Raw genomic sequence first — 21,994 nt, forward strand, 5'->3', positions numbered from 1 at the left:
ATATTCAGAACAGATCTGGCAGCTCAAAACTGGACATCCATGAGGCGCTGTGGACCATCAGCAGAATTGTATTCAACCACAATCTGTAACTTCATGGCCCGAAAGATCCTTCACTCTACCATTACCAACAAGGCACTGGATCAACTCTGGTTCAATAAAGAATGCAGAAGAGTTTCCCTGGAGCAGCACCAGGCATACATAAAAATGAGGTGTCAGCCTGGTGAAGCTACAACACAGGACTACTTGCATGCCAAACAGCAGAAGTAGCATGCAATAGGCAGATATAAGCAATCCCACAACCAATGGAGCAGATCAAATCTCTGCAGTCCTACCACATCCAGTCGTGAATGGTGGTGGACAATTAAACAACTAACTGGAGGAGGAGGCTCTACAAATATCCCCATCCTCAATGATGGAGGAGCCCAGCACATCAGTGCAAAAGAAAAAGCTGAAACATTTGCATCCATCTTCAGCCAGAAGTGCCAAGCAGACAATCCATCTCAGTCTCCTCTTGAGATCCCCACCATCACAGATGCCAGTCTTCAGCCAATCTGATTCACTCCATGTGATATCAAGAAACGGCTGAAGGCACTGGATACTGCAAAGGCTATGGGTCCTGACAACATCTCAGCTGTGGTACTGAAGACTTGTGCTGCAGAACTAGCTGCACCCCCAGCCAAGCTTTTCCAGTACAGCTACAACAGTGGCATCTAGCTGACAATGTGGGAAAGTGCCCAGGTATGTCCTGTCCACAAAAAGCAGGAAAAATCCAATCCAGCCAATTACTGCCCCAGTCTACTCGTGATCATCAGCAAAGTGATGGAAGGTGTCATTGACAGTGCTATCAAGCATGACTTAAACAGCGACAACCTGATCACAGCCTTGGCCCATGAATGGAGAAAAGAGCTGAACTCCAGAGGTGAGGTTAGAGTGACTCCCTTGATGATATCAAGGCAGCATTTGATGGAGTGGGGCATCAAGGAGCCCTCGCAAAACTGAAGTCAATGGGAATTGGGGGAAAACTCTCCAGTGGTTCACTATGGAGTTCACTATGACTCTATGGTTGGAGTCATACCTAGCACAAAGAAAGATGGTTGTGGTTGTTGAAGGTCAATCATCCCAATCCCAGGACATCACTGCAGGAGTTCCTCAGGGTAGTGTCCTAAGCCCAATCATCTTCAGCTGCTTCATCAATCACCTTCCTTCAATCATACGGTCAGAGTGGGGATGTTTGCTGATTGTACAATGATCAGTACTACTCACAACACCTCATATAATGAAAGCAAAATACTGCGGATGCTGGAAATCTGAAATAAAAACAAGAAATGCTGGAACCACTCAGCAGGTCTGGCAGCATCTGTGGAAAGAGAAGCAGAGTTAACGTTTCGGGTCAGTGACCCTTCTTCGGAACTGACAGATATTAAAAATGTCACAGGTTGTAAGCAAGTGAGGCGGGGGTGGGGCAAGAGATAACAAAGGAGAAGGTGCAGATTGGACAAGGCCACATAGCTGACCAAAAGGTCATGGAACAAAGGCAAACAATATGTTAATGGTGTGTTGAAAGACAAAGCATTAGTCCAGAATAGGTGTTAACGGACTGAATATTGAACAGCAGCAAGTGCAGACATGAAAAAAAACAGTGGGTAAGCAAACTGAACAAACTAAGATGAAATGAAATAAATGCAAAAAAAAGGTTGTAAAAAATGTAAAAAAGAAAAAAAGAAGAAAAAAGAAAAAACAACTAAAAATGAAAGTTTAATGGGGGACTGCCATGCTCTGAATGCTCATATAATGAAGCAGTCCATGTCCATGTGTAGCAAGACCTGGACAACATTCAGGCTTGGGCTGATAAGCGGCAAATAACATTCGCGCCACACAAGTGCCAGGCAATGACCCCATCTCCAACAAGAGAGAATCTAACCATCGCCCCTTGACACTCAATAGCATTACTATCGCTGAATCCCTCACTATTAACATCCAGGGATTGACCAGAAACTGAACTAGAGAAGCCAGATAAGTACTGTGACTAAAAGAGCAGGTCAGAGGCTGGGAATTCTGTGCCAAGAAATCCACCTGCTGACTCCCCAAAGCCTGTCTACCAACTACAAGGCACAAGTCAGGACTGTGATGGAATTCTCTCCTCCTGCCTGGATGAGTGCAGCTTCAATAATACTCAGGAAGCTCGACACCATCAAGGACAAAGCAGCCCGTGTGATTGGCACCCCATCCACAAACATTCACTCCCTCCACCACCGACACACAGTGGCAGCAGTGTGTACCATCTACAAGATGCACTGCCGCAACTCACCACACTTCCTTCGACAGCACCTTCCAAACTCGCGACCTCTTCCACCTAGAAGGAAAAAGGTAGCAGTTGCACGGGAAGATCACCATCTCCAAGTTCCCCTCCAAGTCACACACCATCCTGACTTGGAAATATGTCACCATTCCTTCACTGTCGCTGGATCAAAATCGTGGAACTCCCTCCCCAACTGCACTTTGGACGCACCCACACAAAATGGACTGTACTGGTTCAAGGCAGCAGCTCACCACCACCTTCTCAAGGGCAATTAGGGATGGGCAAGAAATGCTGGCCTTGCCAGTGATGCCCACATCCCATGAAACAAATTTTTTTTAAACTTTATATTTATGGACACTCCCAGAAGTGGAAACATCTTCCTTATTAAACTGCTCCATAATTTTAAAGACCTCTACAAGGACACCGCTCAGATTTCCCTTTCCTAGAGAAAATAGCCCCAGCCAGTCTTGTCATATAGTTTTAACCTCTCAGTTTTGGCAATATCCTTGTAAATCTTTTTTGCGTGTTCTCCAGTGCAGTTATCTAATTTTGTAAAATAGAATCAGTGAATAATACCTCGCAAAAGGAGGCCATTCAGCCTGTATTACCTGTGCCAGTGACTAGAACTATGTAGAGTATTCCAAGTGTAGTTTAACTAAGGTTCAATACATCTTTAAGATAAAATCTCTGCTTTTACTACCTTTAGTGATTTGTGAATCGGTATCCCATTGAGACTATTTTCCTGCCTCCTTATTCTTCTTACCAAAATGCACCATCTCAGATACAAAAGAAATTAATTCAATGATTTATTTAAAATCATGGTTAATATGCTTTCCATTTTGTGGCATTTGAATACTGTATATATTATTCAGCCATCTCCAGAACATTTAGAATCTTCTTCGTTTATAAAAGAAAATGCATAACTACCTTAATTTAATCCATTGAAAATTGTAGTTACCTTCATGCAGTATTATATTGCACACTGACATAGAATATCCCTGCAATCAGCAGCATATTGTTTCTTGATAAACCTTCACAGTAGTTTCTGCATGAATATCAGCTACCATCAAGGACATGAAACTCATGACAGTTACTCTCTACACAGATAGATGGTACTTAGCTAAAAGATCTCCAAACTGAACAGAATCACTCATTTGAAATTAAAATACATACATGTTACTGACAACATATTTTGGAGTGATTTCAAGGCAGTAATCCAACCATGAGGTTCAAATGACAGTTATAAGCTGCGCTAGCTTTGCCAAGTCATACAACCCTTTTAATTAGAATGCACCCCAGTAATCACTCCACAATTCTACAGAAGAAATGCAGAGCATTTGATAATCATGAAAGACCTTTTCTCTTAATAAACATACATTTGAGTGTAACACCATCCAGCCCAATTTGCAAATAGTCACATAAATCAGAATGTTCCCTGCAGTCCTGTTCTTTACCATAGAATCATGCAGTACAGAAGGAGGCAATTCAGCCCATCATGCCAAAACCTGCTCTTTGGTAGAACTATCCCATTAATCCCACTCCCTTGCTCTTTCCTCACAGCTCTGTCAATTTGCTCCCAATAAGTATTTATCCAATTTTCTTTTGAATGTTACTATTGAATCTACTTCCACCGTCCTTTCAGATAGTGTATTCCAGATCACAACTCGTTGTGTATAAAAATGCTTCCTCATGTCACTTCTGGTTCTTTTGCCAATTACCTTAAAGCTGTCCTCTAGATGAATTCTGGGTCTCGACCCCGCACCTCCACTGTGTCGCTCATGCGACTCTTTTTAAATGCTAATGTCCTATATATCAAACTTGCTTTTAAGTAGCAGCCATCTTGTTTTAGGTGAAATCTGTTCTTAGTTAAGTATATATTCAATGTTAATTTAACACCTGTATATTTCACAAATTTTTGTCTTAAAGCTGCTTGGTGCCAATGAAATTACTTCAAATACACTTAAATAGATGTTCTACCAAACCACTGCAAGCTCAACAAACCTTGGCCTATGTTATGTGTGGCACTGTTTCCTTGCCTGCCATTCAGATGGTTATAAAGAACAAAATGTAATGATTGAATGAGATTCTAAATATGTAAAACTCACTTACACCAGCTGTTATTTAGTGATAACACAGACTAGTCACATCAATTGTCAAGAGCACACATCAGGAGGTCACATTTGACATCTGTTTAAAATTAAGAGATATGGATTCCAGCTGATTAATTGTCTACCTCTGCAGAAACACAGTGAATTAATTGTACACAGTGTTCAATTAGCTGAATCATTTTTAGGTGAAAACATTCAACCAAAGAGAAGAAAACATTGAATTTTTCATCAGATTGGTATGCAGTATTACACACTGGCAAGGGCAAGGGTGTCACCATGATAAAGTAATCATAACAGAAGCTCTTCTACTCTGCATGGGTGCATTTTATGTTGCAGTGCTCACAATGCCCTATGTATGTTGTCTATCATTGAATTAAAAGCTATAATCCTATTCCTACTGGATGCTGTTGTGTCTGACTAGATCTGCCTTTGTAAACTGGGATACACATAGAGTACTATTTCGAAAGGAATAATTGTAACTCTGCATTGACTGTTTGAAAGTCAGCTAACAACTACCATTGCTCCCTCATTATTCCTAACAGGTTACGTACTCTGTACATCTTCAAGGTCCCAGTGAACATTATTTGTAAAAATTGATTTGGTCCTTCATTTCAACAACAATTTATAACTTATAGCGCCTTTAGAGGAACAAGGGCAGCAGGCGCATGGGAACAGAATATGCTAGTTCCCCAGCCAAGTCACGCACCATCCTGACTTGGAAATACATCACTGTTCCCTCACTGCTGCTGGGTCAAAATCCTGGAACTCCCTTCCTAACAGTACTGTGGGTGTACCTATATAACACGAACAGCAGCGGTTCAAGAGGCTCACCACCACCTTCTCAAGTACAATAGGGGATGGGCAATAAATGCTGGTCTTGCCAGCAATGCCCACATTCCATGAACAATTAAAAAAATGTACTAAAAAGCATGCCAAGGTGCTTCAAGGGAGCGATGTCAAACAGAATTTGACACTGAGCCACATAAGAAAATATTAGGACAGAAAGAGCTTGGTCAAAGAGGTAGGTTTTAAGGGAAGTCTTAAAGGAGGAGAGGTAGGGAGGAGCAGAGTTTTAGGAAGGGAATTCTAGAGCTTTGGACCCAGCTGAAGGCATGACTGCCAATGGCAAAGTGAAGCAATCAGGGGTGTGCAAAAGGCCAGAGTTGAAGGAATGCAGAGTTTTTGGACAGTTATAGGTCTAGAGGAGGTTACAAAGATAGGGAGAGGTAAGGCCATGGAGTGATTTTAACATAAAGACATGAATTTTAAAACTGAGGCTTTGCTGGAGCAGGAGCCAAATGTAAGTTGCGAGCACAGGGGAGAGGGGTGAAAGGGACTTGGTGCAGTTAAGAATATTCTCAAATGTATAAAATGCATGACAAATGCATTAAAGATCTATAAAAAGAACATTGGGAACATTGCCAAGTGCAGTTTCATAAGATGCCATCATCAGCTTTCAGCATTGAAAAGGCTACTGATCTCTTGGACAGATCTAGCGAGATGGAATAAGTTAATCTGACATTGAACGAAGTATCAGCACATTTGGTATTGTCACAATAAAGCAATACAGAAAATAGAAAGGGAATGAGAAGAGGTTGGATGTAGGTTTCCAAAAACAATTTAAATTTCTAGAAAATGTTTCTACAGTAGTGGTTTCTAATTTTCAAAAGGAAGTATTTCAATTTTCTACTCATACTATCCAGTTATTGCAGGTGTCAAGAATATTGTTTTTAAATGAGTTTATCCTAGTATTTAATAACAATAATCTTTCTTTACAAGTAATTCTCTCTGCCTATTTTCATTAAACACTAGAGATTAGGGGCTGGACTTTTAAAGCCCGCTGGGTGTGGGAGCAGGTGCGAGTGCAATTTAAAGATCGCATTCTCAGAGTTTGGCACTGGGTCCCGCTGCCTCCAGAACACGATGGCATTTTAAATGGACGTCAAGAGGGAGGGAACGGCAACCCTGCATGCCCCCGATGAAGTGCCTGTTGAGCTCATTGATTGAGGAGCTCATTAACAAGCTCAACAACAGCAGTTTACATTTTTAAAGAAAGGGAACAGGGAGAACAACGTGTCTGGAACGTGGCAGGGTGTACAAGTCATGAACAATGTGAAGGGCCATGAGGGCTATGGGAAGAGGCGATTAACATGATGCACAGGCAAAAAATAAAGCTCAGCTGCTCTGAAAGTGCCACAGAGTAGCCATTGCTGGAGCTGTAAGACTTGCTTTTCTCAGTAGCAAATGGCAGGAATTCGGGGAGGCACATGAGGCTTTTGACATCATCTGGGCAGTTGGGTTGGCAGGGGAAGGCCTGGTGAACACACAAAGCCCAGATGCGGGAGTTCAGTTGGGAACAGGCTACTCTGACATTGGACAGAGCAGCCAGGATGGGCTTTAGCAGATGCAACCTCCTGGACAGGAGGAGGCCAAAGGACCACGGGCGGGGGGGGGCTACAAGAAGAAGGCGGCCCTACCCAAGACAATTGGGTCTACCAGCCAAGAGTCAGCTACCTGCAAATGACGGAGCCCCAGTGCCATAGGAGGCAGCATCTGTCCAGGCAGTTGGTCTCGGACATTTGTGCTTTTATCCACAATGACCAGAGATTTCACAGTCCCCATGGCAATCCCCTATCTGCAGCCATCAAGGTCACTGTCGCCTTGAATTTCTATACAACCAGCTTGTTCCAGAGATCTGCTGCAGACCTGGATAGCATCTCGCACTCAGCAGCTCATTAGGCAGGTCACAGAAACCATATTCCGGAGGATGGGGGAATACATCCACTTTGACATGGATGGGCCTGCACAGGCACAGAGGGTCTTGGGCTTTGCACAATCAATGAATTCCCTCAAGTCCAGGAGGTCATCGATTGCACCCATGTAGCCATCAAGGCACTGACAGACCAGCCAGTCAGATTCCTGAACAGAAAGGGTTACCATTCACTGAATGTCCAGCTGGTCTGTGGCCACAGGAAGCAAACCATGCAGGTCTGCACCCGGTTTCCGGACAGCTGTCATGACACCTTCATCTTGTGAGATTCCCAGGTTCCGCACCTCTTCAGGCCTAGATCCAGACTCCGTCGGTGGCTGCCGGGGAATAAGGGTTATCCCCTAAGGAGGTGGCTACTGACATCTGTTCGAAACCCAGACGTGGATGGAGAAAGGCACTACAACCACAGTCATCTCCTATCATGGACCTGCATTGAACAGACCATTGGCCTCTTGAAAATGCGCTTCCATTGCCTTGACCAGTTGGGTGGTGCCCTTCAATACGAATCAGCCAGCGTCTCCCCTATCATGCACCCTACACAACATGACACTGAAAAGAGGCTTGAAAATGGATAAGAGGAGGAGCCGGAATATCACTCTACCTTAGAAGAGGAAGGGATAGCTCCAAAGGCAGTCAGTGTCCAGGCAGCGGAGGACGCCTGGCCATGCCGTCCCAGACCTCAAGGTGAACTGCAGTCTGTTGTGGCAAGAGCCATGCTGATACAGCAGCAGTTCACCTGATCGCCCCCGAGCCTTGGAGCTAATGGCTGCACAACTCACCTTCCAGCATACAAAGCTATTTTTCCGCTGTGACCCTTAACTGTGAGGTCACAAGGCATGGACACATAACATTCTCAGGGCACCATGTCCCCACCACCTGCCCCACAATGCGATGCCCCCCTTTTGAGATGAGACAACAACACCACTGTCAAAGTGGTGAAATAACAAAGCTATATTGTGAGGCAAACGGCATAACAGACACATGTAGACAATAGCACCCAGGCAGCCCATTAGATCAATTCAACACCATGGCGCCTTCCTCTCCCTAACACTTCCACAGGGTGCTCCCCATGTGGCAGAGGATGAGGTGCTCCCTAATCTCTGCCACCGGCTGAGATGCCCATAACTTCCATCTGCGTCTTGGAAGTGCCCAAGGTGGCTCCTTCACAGGCTCCTGCATCATGGCAGGGGCAGCTTTTGTCACAGGGCCTGGCACACAGATGGCTCCTGAGTCAGAGTGGGTGAGGTGCCGACATGTGACGCCAGTGCCCTCTGAGAGGTGGCTCCTTCGCCTGTCGCTAGGACCATCTCAGCCCTTCCTGGCACCCATGGATGCTGGAAGTGGCCACCGACTGGCACCCACTCAGAGCACCTTTCTGCCATCAGCAACACTGAGCAGTCAATGCTACAGAAAGTTTCACTCTTGCTGTGCATATCAGCATGCTGCTCCTGCACCTACTCAGAGTGGTGCTGCATATGGCTCTCCAAAAGGCTGCCCAAGCTCTTAATGGAGGAGCTTATGCGATCAAATTCCTGAGTCATGACAGTGCACATGCACTACATGGGCTCCTCCATTGCCTGACTTTGGCTCCTGAAGGCCTCAGGGAACTCCGACAAATGGGAACTTATCTGCCTCTGAATGTTCAGGAAGGTCCTCCTCTTTTGTGACTCCTGAGGCCCAGCATTTTTGCCCAGTGATGCATCGTTGTATCTGTCCTCCATCCTCTGAGAGAGACGGCCCACAGATGACTCTGCCTCACTCTGCTTCTCTTGCTCACACATACTGCGAGGTTCACCCAGTGCTCCCCATTCTACTATGCTAATTTGCGGCCCAGCCAATGTGAGTGTGTCTGTGCTGGTGGAAGATGCCAAGGTATGATGTACAGGTTCTGAGGAACCCCCTGCCCCACTCCCCCCTCTGCCGAGGATGTCGGCATTGATACAGCTGGTACACTGGCACTCTGCAACTGACCTTGTGAGATACACAAGAAAATGGTGTTCAGAACTGGTCCTAGTTAGCAAGTGCCCCATGCACAACCAAGCCCTCAGATCACAGTGGTCTAAGACTCACAGCTCGCATTGGGCAGGAATCTCTGATGCCCTTCACCTCAGGAAAGAGCTATCCAATAACTCCCCATCTTACCATCTCCCATTGAATGCCTCAATGGCACCTTGGCAATCTCCAGCGCCACCTCCTCCACTGCTGTCAGCGTGTAGAGCTGGGCCACTCCACCTCCCATTCTGGCCAACTCCCATGTATTATGGGCTCTCTTCTCCTGCAGGATGAGAGGAGAAAGATTTAAGAGTAGGCTGCCCTCCCTCATTTCTCCCAGCATGACATACAGATGGGCTGATACTCTCCTCAGTGATGTCCCCATCTGAATGTTGTCCAATATGTAAGGGTGCCTCCATCTCACTATAGCAACTGTTGACTTACTCTGACAATGGGAGGGAGAACTATGGGCATTCTGTAAGGTCAGCTTACGTGCATTCTGGTGCTTAGAGAGTTGGTGCACAATGAACTGGGTACCGCTGGTTATTCACCTTACCAGACCGCAAGAGGTCATTGAACCTTTTTCTGCACTGAACCCAGGTCTTTCTCTTGGTCCATGGCTGCTGACCTCCACTGCCCCCTCCATCCAAGCCCTCTTGGTCTTGTTCGGCAGATTTCTCCTTCCTGAGGCTGGGAAGAAAAGCTCTCCCCTCTCTGACACTGTAATAATTAGTGCCCCCAGATAGGCATCAGAGGATCAGGGTGCTGCCCGGGGACGCATGCCTAAGCCAACAGAGGCCCTCTGAGGTGCTGCATCACTGAAAGCAACAGCATGCCACTTGCCTTTTAAGATTGCCCTCAGTGACCAGTTCCCATTTCCAGGACACTTCCAGACTCACACCCAGGCCAACTAAGTAATTTCCATTTAAAAGTAGCACCGCATCAGTGACACTGACACGGTGGGGGGGGGGGGGGGGATGGGAGTGGTCAGGACCTGGAAATGTTCGGGCATCGGGTTCCCAACCCCATAACGAAAATCCAGACCTGGAGCTCAGGTTTCCACCCTCACTACTCTATAAAAAGCAGATTAAGACAATTTTGGTGGTGAGACTCTAAGATATTAATTAACCTAAGAGTATGCAGTGCTGATGGGGCACCATTAATCAAAACCATGTACTCATGACTGCTAAATCTCACTGAATAGTTCACTTGCTCAGTGGGTGTGCCCCTCACTAGATTTAATTTACAACAGCTCATAGTGACAACACTTTACAAAATATCACAGCTGTTTCAGATAGTGTGTGAAAAAGAGAAATTAAATTGTTAGTTTAAATAATTCTATGTCCCAATCAAAAACTATTTATATTCTATACTTATTCTGAGACTGTACAGAACAGAGATTAGGCCAATTAGGGCATACGGTTGAAAAAAAACTTTGGATGCTGGAAATCTTAAAGAAAAACAGAAAATGATGGAAATGCTCAGTAGGTCATCATCTGTGCAGTGACAAAGAGTTAATGCACTGAATTTTATTCTGTCATCGGGGGTCCCTGCTACGTGCTGGAAAGCGGGGTGGACCTCGCCTTGGCCCTTCGTCAGAACCCTGTTGCTATTTAATGACGGGCAGGCAATTAACTGCTGACCGAAGACACCGTACTTTTGAGGGATGAGCTCCCGCCTCCAGAGCTGCCAGCCAATCAGAAACTCACTCAAAATCCATTCACTTGCACAGAGTTAAAATCGGGCCTTTTAACTCTATTTCTCTCTGCCCAGATGCTGCCTGACCTGCTGAGCATTTCCAACATTTTCTGTTTTTATTTCTGGAGTTTGGTGTGTCATTTTAATCACCTTACCTCAAAGTGCATATAGATGTATTAACAATGGCTCAGCGGAGAGTAAGCAAGACAGATCTAGGCAAGAGACACTAACTTATGAGCAAGGCTCATGTGATTATTTTCACCAGAGGAAAAGAAAAGACTAAGGGAGAAACAAAAGGTTTCTTCAAAATTAACCTAAAGATGTCTAAGAGATTGAAGTAAACAAGCTTTTTAACTTGAACAAGTGATTAGAAGGCACAATAAAAAAACATTCAGAAGCCTTCAACCACATTGGTTCAGAGATAACATCTACCCAGCTGTTGTGCTGAGTTAATGGTGACTGTGTTTAATGTGGAGTTCAATTCCCACTGCAGGACTTCAGCATATAATCTAGGACGACACTTGAATGCTGTACTGATGGAGCACAGCATTGTCTGAAGTGCTATCTTTTAGATGAAATAGTAAACAGACACTTGTCTGACTTGATGAGCACAATAAATCCCATGGCACTAGTCAAAGGATAACAAGGCAGTTCTCCCAATGCTCTGGCATACATTTATCCCTCAACCAACACCAAAAGAACAGATTATCTGTTTATTTATCTAATTGCTATTTATGTGACCATGCTGTGCAAAAGCTGACTGCCGTGGTTTCCAAGATTACAACAGTGACTGCACTTCACAGAGGTATTTCATTGACTGTGAGGGACTTTGGGATGGCCTGAGAATATGAAAGATTCAAAAATGCAAGTTTGTTTTCTCAAATTATTATTGAACTACCCATCAAAATACAAAGAACTATTGAAAAATAAAGAAAGTTACACTCATATCTATACTGTGTCGAAATCCATTCCAGTTATGTAGCTATTTCATGGTCATTAGTTAAGTTTTCAGACTCATGACATGACATTACGTTAATGAATAGTTCTAGGCAAACAAAAGTCACAACATAAAAAGGGTAACTGAACAGCAATGGACTATAAAATATCCCAACCTTCAGGAGACAACTTAATAGTTCTACAAATAAACATAAGTAAACTACCTTATTCATAATCAAGGCTGGGATCAGTCTCTCCCTTCTACATGAAAGAACACATTCAGCTTTATGACATTTAGTTTTGTCATTAAAATAGTAGTAGTTTTATCATGAAACTAGTCCCAATTAATACTAGAGAAACACACCAAGTACGATTGTAATTATTACATTGGGATATTCAATTAAGTATCTACATTACAAGCAAACAGATACAGCTGCTCATTCATTGAAACATATTAAGGTTACTTTTACACATAATTATTTGGCTACTCTTCATTTGCAAAGCAAAATTTTTTAGGTGTAGTAGATCACAGTATTTACTGAACAGATGGTCCTCACACTGGCTAATAGTGTCCATCTTTTGTGCCCACAATTAAAACTATTTTAAGATATGATAATTGTAATTGAATAGTAAATATTTAATATAAAATTGCACTGCAAAGATTGGGGGTAGGGTAAGAAAGTATATTCATCTGAATTGTCCCACAATCTAAAAGGAAAATATCTCTGCACTTGGTGCCTAAGTTGTTCATTATTCTTCTGTTGTAAACGCTACTGATCAGAGAGAGCCAAGCAAGCATTCATTTTGTAGATGACTCACTTTTCACAGTGAATTTCCACTTCACTGATCTGATGAACTGGGAATGTACCTTCCCTTCACAGTTTATGATGTCACTCAAGCATAAGTTAGTTCACAAAATGTCTACTCCCCCAGCTGCCTCTGATCAGCAGTTTTAGAGCACAAGGACAATAAAGTTAGAGGCACCAATATACACTTTAAACATTTAGGATGTGACAGTTCAAATATGTTTAAAGGCTCCAAATGTCTGTAATCTGTATTACAAACTGAAAATACTTGTTTTATTTCTAGGATATGCATAATTCATCTTAGAGGTAAATGCTGAATCACCTTCTCCATTTCAAAAAATCTTGCTTGAACCCAATCCTTGAACTTATTCATTCAGGGAAATCTAAAAATCTGAACCTTGGGGTAAATAAGCATCAGGCAAACTTGTAAGCATCTCCACAAATTGAGTGACCTACTGTTATTTTTGAAGAGGTGTATAGATAATCCATGGATGAAAATAATGAATACTGGTATACGGGCATTATGAATTCCAACATAAAACGCAAACTGAGCAGGAGGGAAGAAATGCATTAATAGTTTAAACATAAAATATATTTCTATTCTCCACTATATAAAATCTCATTCTACCATATACATCGTAAATAAACATCTTGAAAGTGTTAACAAAATAAGATCCTCAAGAAGAAAGGAATGCAGTAAAGGTCCTTAACCTTACTTATATGTGCTGCTATATAATTCTGCTAGTTCAGCTAATATTCTTTTCAACATTTATGAGCTTCTTTTACGTGATTTCTGTTAAGTTATATGAGTGTTCGATCAATATATCGATTTTGTCATATTATTCCAATACTGAATAATCCAGCAGCAGCACTGAACAAATAATCACATTTCTATGACTTAACAAAACTAAATCAAACACAGAAGACTAAATTGTGCTTGTCTTGATTTTCACCAGCCCAGATGTCTATTCCAGTGGACTGAATGGAACCTCAATTCCGTGTGTGGAATCTAGACTTCTTAAACTAGGACAAATATTCAGAAATGCAAACAACAGGGTGTAATTGTGGGAAATGTTGATATAATGTAGAAAACTCTTATTAAACTTGTCAAAAGGAATAACATTATTTGGCTATACATTTGTAATCATTCCACATGAAAAGGCAAAAATTTACAATTTGCTTCAGCTTATAAATCATAAAATAGTACATAATACCTAGGATTGTTGAGTCAACAAGTTCACTGATAAAAGGGAGAACAGATGCAATGATTAACACTTGAAGGATTATTAATTGTATACTGAAAGAACCAGCAAATAATATTGTTAAACAATCATTTTAGCATGGGCTTTGTAAATGGTTTATAGCAGGGTTGTTCTTTCTTGTGGAGTTGGGGTTATTTGTAGCCCCTGAGCCATGGTAATCTGGTCCTTGAAGTAATTCAGCCCACCTGCACTTATATTTCTAGTTTATCTTGTTTAGTCTTGGCGTTTTGGAAAGGACTGCTCTTTGGCTATTCCTCATCAAAAGGATTATCCAAGATCTGTTACTAATATCACTGAATCACAATACTATCAGCAACTTGAGATATATGCAAAATAATGGAAACATGGATTTAAACTCTATGGGGATTATTATGACTTTGGGTGGTAGTGTAAAACAGGCAATATCAATTCAACTGTTCGTTCCTGATGTGTGCTCCCTGGGTTTCAATGGTAAGCAACTATATAGCCCATGAAGACAAAATAGTTGAATCTGCCTGCTTTATGACATTCTATAAATATCCAAGTATGTAAACATGTGGTTTTCCCAGCATTTACTCATCACTGCCTTTATTCTATTGCCCAATTTTAGAGTGCATACATTTTATATTTATAGATGTTTCGAATGTAAATGCATCACCTATATGATGTGAATTTACTAACATTAATTTGGGACAGTAAGAGTATTTGACATTACAACAATGTGTAGATCATGTGATGCAGGTCCTGCATTGGGCAAATGTATTAGGTAAACACCATTTCTGAAACTGGATTACACTGGGATGGTCAATGTGAAAAACAACTTGCATTTATATAGCACCTTTAACATAGTATAATATTGTAAGGCACTACACAGGAGTGTTATCAAACAAAACTTGACACCAAGCCTCATAATGAGATATTAAGAGAGATGATTAAAAGCTTGGTCAAAGTGATACATTTTAATGGGTGTCTTAAAAAGAGAGCGGTTTAGGGAGGGAATTCCAGAGTTTAGGACCTAGACAGCTGATAGCATAGCCAATGGTGCAGCCGTTAAAATCGGGGATGCACCAGGTCTTGGAGGGTGGAAGAGGTTACAGAGTGAGGGAGGGGCAAGATCATGGAGGGATCTAAAACAAGGATGAGAATTTTAAAATGCTAGAATTCTATAGAGCCAATGAGCACAGGGGAATTAGTGAATGGAACGTGATGCAAGTTAGGATATAGGCAACAAATCCAAATCTGAGCCAGCATATGCAAAAGCTCTAGAAAAAGATTCCTGGCCATTTAGTTCGTGTTCTAGAGTTCATTGATTGGACTGACCTAACTGTTAACTTCTCGATCTATGGATTCTGACGGCGAGTTCTTAACCAGATAAGGTAGTACGGAAAAATTGAACAAAGTGCTCCAACCCAGAAATTTGCGAACTGAAATAAATGACAACCAGGGATTGCAGTGGTGTACCTCAGTGCAGAAACTAAAAGTCCCAACTATATTTAATTTCTTGGATTGTTCCTAAATTGCCAGGCTATGCTGCATCTTAGACTTGTCCAGTTTCGCTCCAGATCTAAGCCAGCTAGAACAGGTGGTCTTCCGGGAGCCATGTAAGGTTTCTCGGAGAATCCTTTGAAGCTGGTTCTACTCAGCTCTTTGCAGTACTAAACTACATCAAAAGTTTAGTTCCGAAGAAGGGTCACTGACCCGAAACGTTAACTCTGCTTCTCTTTCCACAGATGCTGCCAGACCTGCTGAGTGGTTCCAGCGTTTCTTGTTTTTATTAAAAGTTTAATTGGTACAGCTTTATAACCGGGGGAGGAGACTGAACATGAGTGAAACTTTTCCTCATAAAACACCCTAAAAGCCAAAGTCCGTCAAATAAACGTGGGGATAAAAACCTGATTAAAATATTGATTGGATGATTATTGCCGCATTTTGTGAAACCTGTGTACAAGTCCGTGTGGGAAATACAACCAACACTGCCATTTTAAGTAGTGTGGAGAATTCTGTAGAAGCCAACAGTTTTAGTTCCTCTCACGCTCAAACCAAGACCTTTGTTTTTGCTAAAGCTAACCCATACGGGAAATGTCCCAGTACATAGACACTTTGATATAATAACGAGCAAGTCCAAGGCAGTTATTTATAAGCCAGCTGGCAGCAATGATCAGCGGGGTCGGGGTCTTTAGTCATTCACAGACACCCAACATAAAAACAACAAAGTATTTCTTAAGATGTTACGCCGCAGGTCACGCTCATTCCCCCACGGCTTGTGGAGTATCAAACTGACAGATTTCTCCAGCGTAAATGTCAAGGTGGCTCAGACTGTTCAGTATCCTTTTCATTAAAAAGGTAATGCACATTCCCTGTCCTTCACGAATATTTGCACGCCATTTATCCCACAATGAAAGTTAAGCCCATTGATTACCATAACCCGAATTTACAAAACGTCAATCCATGTTGAAATATTCCCAGACACTCATGTTACATCGGACTTGTCTAAACGCATCTGCCCAATGTTTCAACTTTTGCGAACATGGGAAGAAAATCCCATTGTTAACTCCGAAAGAATGACTATTCAGATCTAATGTGCCAGCATCCAATCACCTCTCATTTCTGTGGGACTAAGTACCAAAAGGCAGGGTGATTCTGTAAGAATTCGCTCTCTCTCTCTTCCACACCATGGCCATTAATAGCCCGTACTGCCAATTCTGTGCTCATCCTGATTTACGACTACCTTTCATTTCTTCACCAGAAGAAATCGGAACTTAGAAAAAAAATCACCCGATCTGCAGATTTTTTTAAAATCACGCCTCCAATCTGGCGTTTATCGCGAAGCGAAATAAACTTCGGAACATAAAACCAAATGACCCATCGTATTTCGACCATTAAATCTGTATTGTGTGACTGCACTCGCTTAGGTAGAATTTATGTGCCTTTTTTTGATAATGCAGCAGTTTTCAAAGGCTCTCCATAAATCATGTACCATTAAATTGGCTGAAGCAGCATAGTGCATTACATCTATTATCCCAGCCGTGAGACTTAGTTCTGTGGTCATCTTGACAGTGTCCATTGTAACCTGATGCGATGCAACACATCCTTTCGCTGTTGTTCATCTGTTAAACTTCACATCTGCCACCTTACCATGCCAATCCCTCAGATGCTCATGTAAATCTGAATGCAACTTGATTGTAGCTATTAAGCAGAAATGACTTACATCTGCTTTGAGTTTCAAATATTATCGTTTATTGTAATCGAATGCGCTTAATGCAAATTACGGGGAAATTATATCACGATTTTGTCATGTACACACAGGGGAAGTAGAAATGTCAGGCTCAGAGATGCTGAACTGATCTAGGGGCTTTAAAAAAAAAAGACAACCAGGGACAACGGTGGTGTACCTGAATGCAGAAACTAAAAGCTCCCAATCACCTTTAATTTCTTGGATTGTTCCTAAATTGCCAGGGTATCCTGTATCTTACACTTGTCCAGTTTCGCCCCAGATGTCATCCAGCTGTGGTAGAACGTGGCTCTCGAAAGACCAGCTGGAAGGTTCCTCGGAGAATCCTTTGCAGCTGGTTCTCCTCAGCTCTGAATGCTATTCACAGCACTAAAGGACATTAAAATTCAGTCTCATTGGTACACTTTTATAAACTAAAACTAAAAATGTGAAACTTTTCCCAGTAAAACCCGCTAAAAAAGGTCCGTCAAATAAACGTGTGATAAAAGGCCAATTAAAATATTAACTGGATGGCTATTGTCATACTTTGTGAAACATATGTATCAGTGACTTGCAGTATCACCAGTCAGTAAGTGTGAGAATAAAAACAAGAAATGCTGGAAATACTCAGCAGGTCTGGCAGCAGCTGTGGAGAGAGGAACAGAGTTAACGTTTCAGGTCAGTGACCCTTCTTCAGAACTAGCAGATATTAGAAATGTGAAAGGTTTTAAGCAAGTAAAGCGGGGGTAGGGCAAGAGATAACAAAGCAGAAGGTGTAGATAGGACAAGGTCACAGAGAATAACCGAACAGAAGGTCGTGGAGCAAAGGCAAACAATATGTTAGTGGTGTGTTGAAAGGCAAAGCATTAGTACAGATAGGGTGTTAATGGACTGAAAACTGAACAGCCAAAGCACAAACAGGAAAAAAAACAGTGGGTAGGCAAACTGAACAGACTAAGATAAAATCAAATAAATAGAAGAAAAAATAACTAAAAATAAAAGTAAAATGGGGGGCCCATCATGCTCTGAAATTATTGAACTCAGTGTTCTATCCAGCAGGCAGTAGTGTGCCTAATCGGTAAATGAGATGCTGTTCCTCGAGCTTGCGTTGATGTTCACTGGAACACAGCAGCAATCCCAGGACAGAGATGTGAGCATGAGAGCAGGGAGGTGTGTTGAAATGGCAAGCAACCGGCACTGCTTTCGGACTGAGTGGAGCTGTTCCGCAAAGCAGTCACCCAGTCTGCGTTTGGTCTTCCCAATGTAGAGGAGACCACATTATGAACAGCGAATACAGTACACTACATTGAATGAAGTACAAGTAAATCGCTGCTTCACCTGAAAGGAGTGTTCGGGGCCTGGGATAGTGAGGAGAGAGGAGGTAAATGGGCAGGTATTACACCTCCTGCGATTGCAGGGGAAGGTGCTGTGGGAAGGGGATGAGGTGGTGGGAGTAATGGAGGAGTGGACCAGGGTGTCGCAGAGGGAACAATCCTTTCAGACTGTTGACGGGAAGGGAGGGGAAGATGCGTTTGGTAGTGGCATCACGCTGGAGGTGGCATAGATGGCGGAGGATGATCCTTTGGATATGGAGGCTGATGGGGTGGAAAGTGAGGACAAGGGGAACCCTGTCACGGTTCTGGGAGGGAGGGGAAAGGGTGAGGGTGGAGGTGCGGGAAATGGGCCTGACACAGTTGAGGGCCCTGTCAACCACAGTGGGGGGAATCCTCGGTTGAGGAAAAAGGAAGACATATCGGAAGTGCTGTCATGGAAGTTATTTTTTCTTTTTTATATATATTTGTTTGTTTATTTTATCTTAGTTTGTTCAGTTTGCTTACCTCCTGTTTTTTCATATTTGGGCTTGTGGCTGTTGAGTTTTCAGTCCATTAACACCCTTTCTGCACTAATCCTTTTTCTTTCAACACACCATTAACATATTATTTGCCTTTGCTCCATGACCTTCTGGTCAGCTATTCTGTGACCTTGTCCTATCTGCAGCTTCTCCTTTGTTATCTCTTGCCCCACCCCCACTTTACTTTGTTTTAGAGATACAGCACTGAAACAGGCCCTTCGACCCACCGAGTCTGTGCCGACCATAAACCACCCTCATCCTACACTAATCCCATATTCCTACCACATCCACACCTGTCCCCACATTTCCCTATCACCTACCTATACTAGGGGCAATTTATAATGGTCAATTTACCTATCAACCTGCAAGTCTTTTGGCACTTGGGAGGAAACCCACGCAGACACAGGGAGAACTTGCAAACTCCACACAGGCAGTACCCGGAATTGAACCCGGGTCGCTGGAGCTGTGAGGCTGCGGTGCTAACCACTGTGCCACTTGCTTTAAACCTTTCACATTTCTAATATCTGCTAGTTCTGAAGAAGGGTCACTGACCTGAAACGTTAACTCTGCTTCTCTCTGCACAGATGCTGCCAGACCTGCTGAGTATTTACAGCATTTCTTGTTTTTATTTCAGATTTCCAGCATCCGCAGTATTTTGCTTTTATATTAGTAAGTGTGAGAATACAGCCATTTTGTGTAGTGTGGACACCCTTCGACATTGACAGTCTTTTGTTATCAATGGCAACAAAAAATTACGCCCAATATTTATTAAAATATTGCTGGAATGCGAATTGAATTTTGCGACATCCCTTCAAGGATTCCAAAAGCTAAGCTGTGAGGACCGGTTTTCTAAAGTTCACCCAAACACGGCGCCTATTGTGAGGCCAAGATTGTAACACAAGGATGTCCTTACCGGATCTACCATTAGTTCAGAATAGCAGGACAGAGTTAATGTTTCAGGTCTGAGACTCTCTTTCTCTCTCCACAGATGCTGCCAGACCTGCTCAGTATTTCCAGAATCCGCAGTATTGTGTTTTTGTAGGTCGGAATAGTGAGAGCAAGTCTTTTAGCTACGAGCCATTTTTTCAAGTGACACATTTGTAGTTACACCAGCTCCAAATTGTTCACTGTACATTCCAGGTACATGTGCATCTTGATTTGTATTGTAGCTTATCCCCAGGTTTTCTCATTAACTGCGGTTTTGTCATTCACATCCCTTTCTCTTCAGGAAGTGACTAAAAACTAATAGCCCGAAACCTATTAACCCGTGCTGCCATTTTAATATCTATCATATGCAAGGTATGATAGAAGGTCTAACATGGACAAAGATACAACAATTGGGAACAGCTCTTACTTCTAAACTCATGTTCTGGATCACATATACAATACTGCAGTTGAAACAAGTATCAGAATTACAGCGCCTCAGGGCACAAAGCCAGTGGTTGCGGATCTGCCGCCGGGTTTTACACGTCGCCCTATTCTCCCCAAGGTGTTCTGTTTGCGCCCGTCAGAAGTCACTCCTCCGACTATTAGAATTATATCCATCTCACTAATAGAAGGCGTACAGTTTAGGAGACACACTGGTTATACTCGCGCATACCTTTAGCATAGTGAAGGGCAGATAGAAACTGAAACTGGGACAACGAGCGGCCGGTCCGATAACGCCCATTTTGCGCCACCGCCGGAGAGGAATGTCCACCCCAAACAGCACTGTATTGGGCAGGAAAAGCGCTAATTAACCAATTAATTCCTCACTTTTACTCCAATGTGATTTTCAGCATTTAATTTTAATGAAGCTTTTCCTGCACTTGCCCCTTATTAAGATGTTGAAGCATCTACCACGGGATTATACGCGTACATACAAAACTAAACTTGCTCAGAGTTGAGTTTTTCCTTATTGTATCCACGATTTGGGGGGTGAGGCGCTCAGGAGGATTAACATGACTACATCACGTGTGACAAGAATCTATCCTTCAATAGGTTATCCCGACAGGTCTCCCACTAGCTTCAGAAAAGAATGAAGTTCTGGGTAAGGGGTTTAATATCCTCAATTGCAGACTAGGAGCTGCTACATCATTTCAGGCAAACGCACCGATTTCCAAATGAGCAAAATCCAAGTAGTTTGTGCGCCAGCTTTTGCAGCGATTTAAATTCTTTCTCGCGTCTTGGTTATTTACTCTACGCGAAATAACCTACTGTTTCATTTTTTAATTCCAAGGGGACAGAGCTTACTAAAGATTTATTTTTTAAGTTGTTCGGAATGGTAAACTGCATATTTTGTCCCAGGGAACCGATAGTCGCCACGTGACAGTGCACATCAGCCTGAAATGCGCTTATATTCATAATCCTTGTCCTCTGTGCAAGAGTTCATAAGAATGGACTCATTAACTCATCTCTACAAATGTCTCGGTGCATTAGTAACACAAGAACGCGTTACGTAAGTTTCAACGTTTCTGAGCAGCACCTGGGTCAGTTCCATCGACTTTTATATTAAAGCACTAGCAAATATGTGTGTTGATATAGAGTTTTTACAGCAGCACTCACGAAGCCGATTCAATTAAACGAATCCAAAGTCTGTCTACCCACCCGTCCCGACTACACCGACAGACCACAAATACATTTATAAAAAATCAAAGCATGGAAATCAACATTTGCAAGATTACGGTGCATTCCGCCTGCTCGCTTTCGCCAAGGACGCTACAAGCGAGGGTCACCTCTCATCGTCCAGTCCCCGGCGACCGAGACTTCTTCTTACCCACCTCTGTGTGCGAGGACGCTGCAAAGCCAGCCAGTTAGCAGAATAAAAGCGCTTTTCTGGGCGCAAGATATTCTCAGCTGCATGACGGCCACACGTTGATACTGATTTTTTTTTTGACCCCTTCCGAGATCCTTCTTGTGAGATCGTATCGAGATGAAAATGGGCGCGATTCAGCGATAAAGGCAGCAACTTTGCACCGGCCAATGTTAAAAGCCGGTCAGGACTCGCCGCATTAAAGGAAGAGAGAAACACAGATTAGCGCAGCCCGGGACCTCGGCGACGTCACGGAGAGGAGAGCTGGAGATTCATACATATTCATTGCT

General features: G+C 42.8%; 1 protein-coding gene across 1 annotated transcript in view; it reads right to left on the reverse strand.

Moving 5' to 3' along the window:
* The window catches only part of clstn2a (calsyntenin 2a), a 540,968-nt gene extending 519,214 nt beyond the window's left edge, over positions 1 to 21,754 (reverse strand). Inside the window, exon 1 of the mRNA XM_068041418.1 lies at positions 21,673 to 21,754. Within this exon, the coding sequence (XP_067897519.1) occupies positions 21,673 to 21,754 (82 nt within the window). The remainder of the gene's footprint in view (positions 1 to 21,672) is intronic.
* Between the last annotated feature and the right edge of the window lie 240 nt (positions 21,755 to 21,994).

Source organism: Heterodontus francisci, chromosome 11, assembly GCF_036365525.1.
Source record: "Heterodontus francisci isolate sHetFra1 chromosome 11, sHetFra1.hap1, whole genome shotgun sequence".
Lineage (NCBI taxonomy): Eukaryota > Metazoa > Chordata > Chondrichthyes > Heterodontiformes > Heterodontidae > Heterodontus > Heterodontus francisci.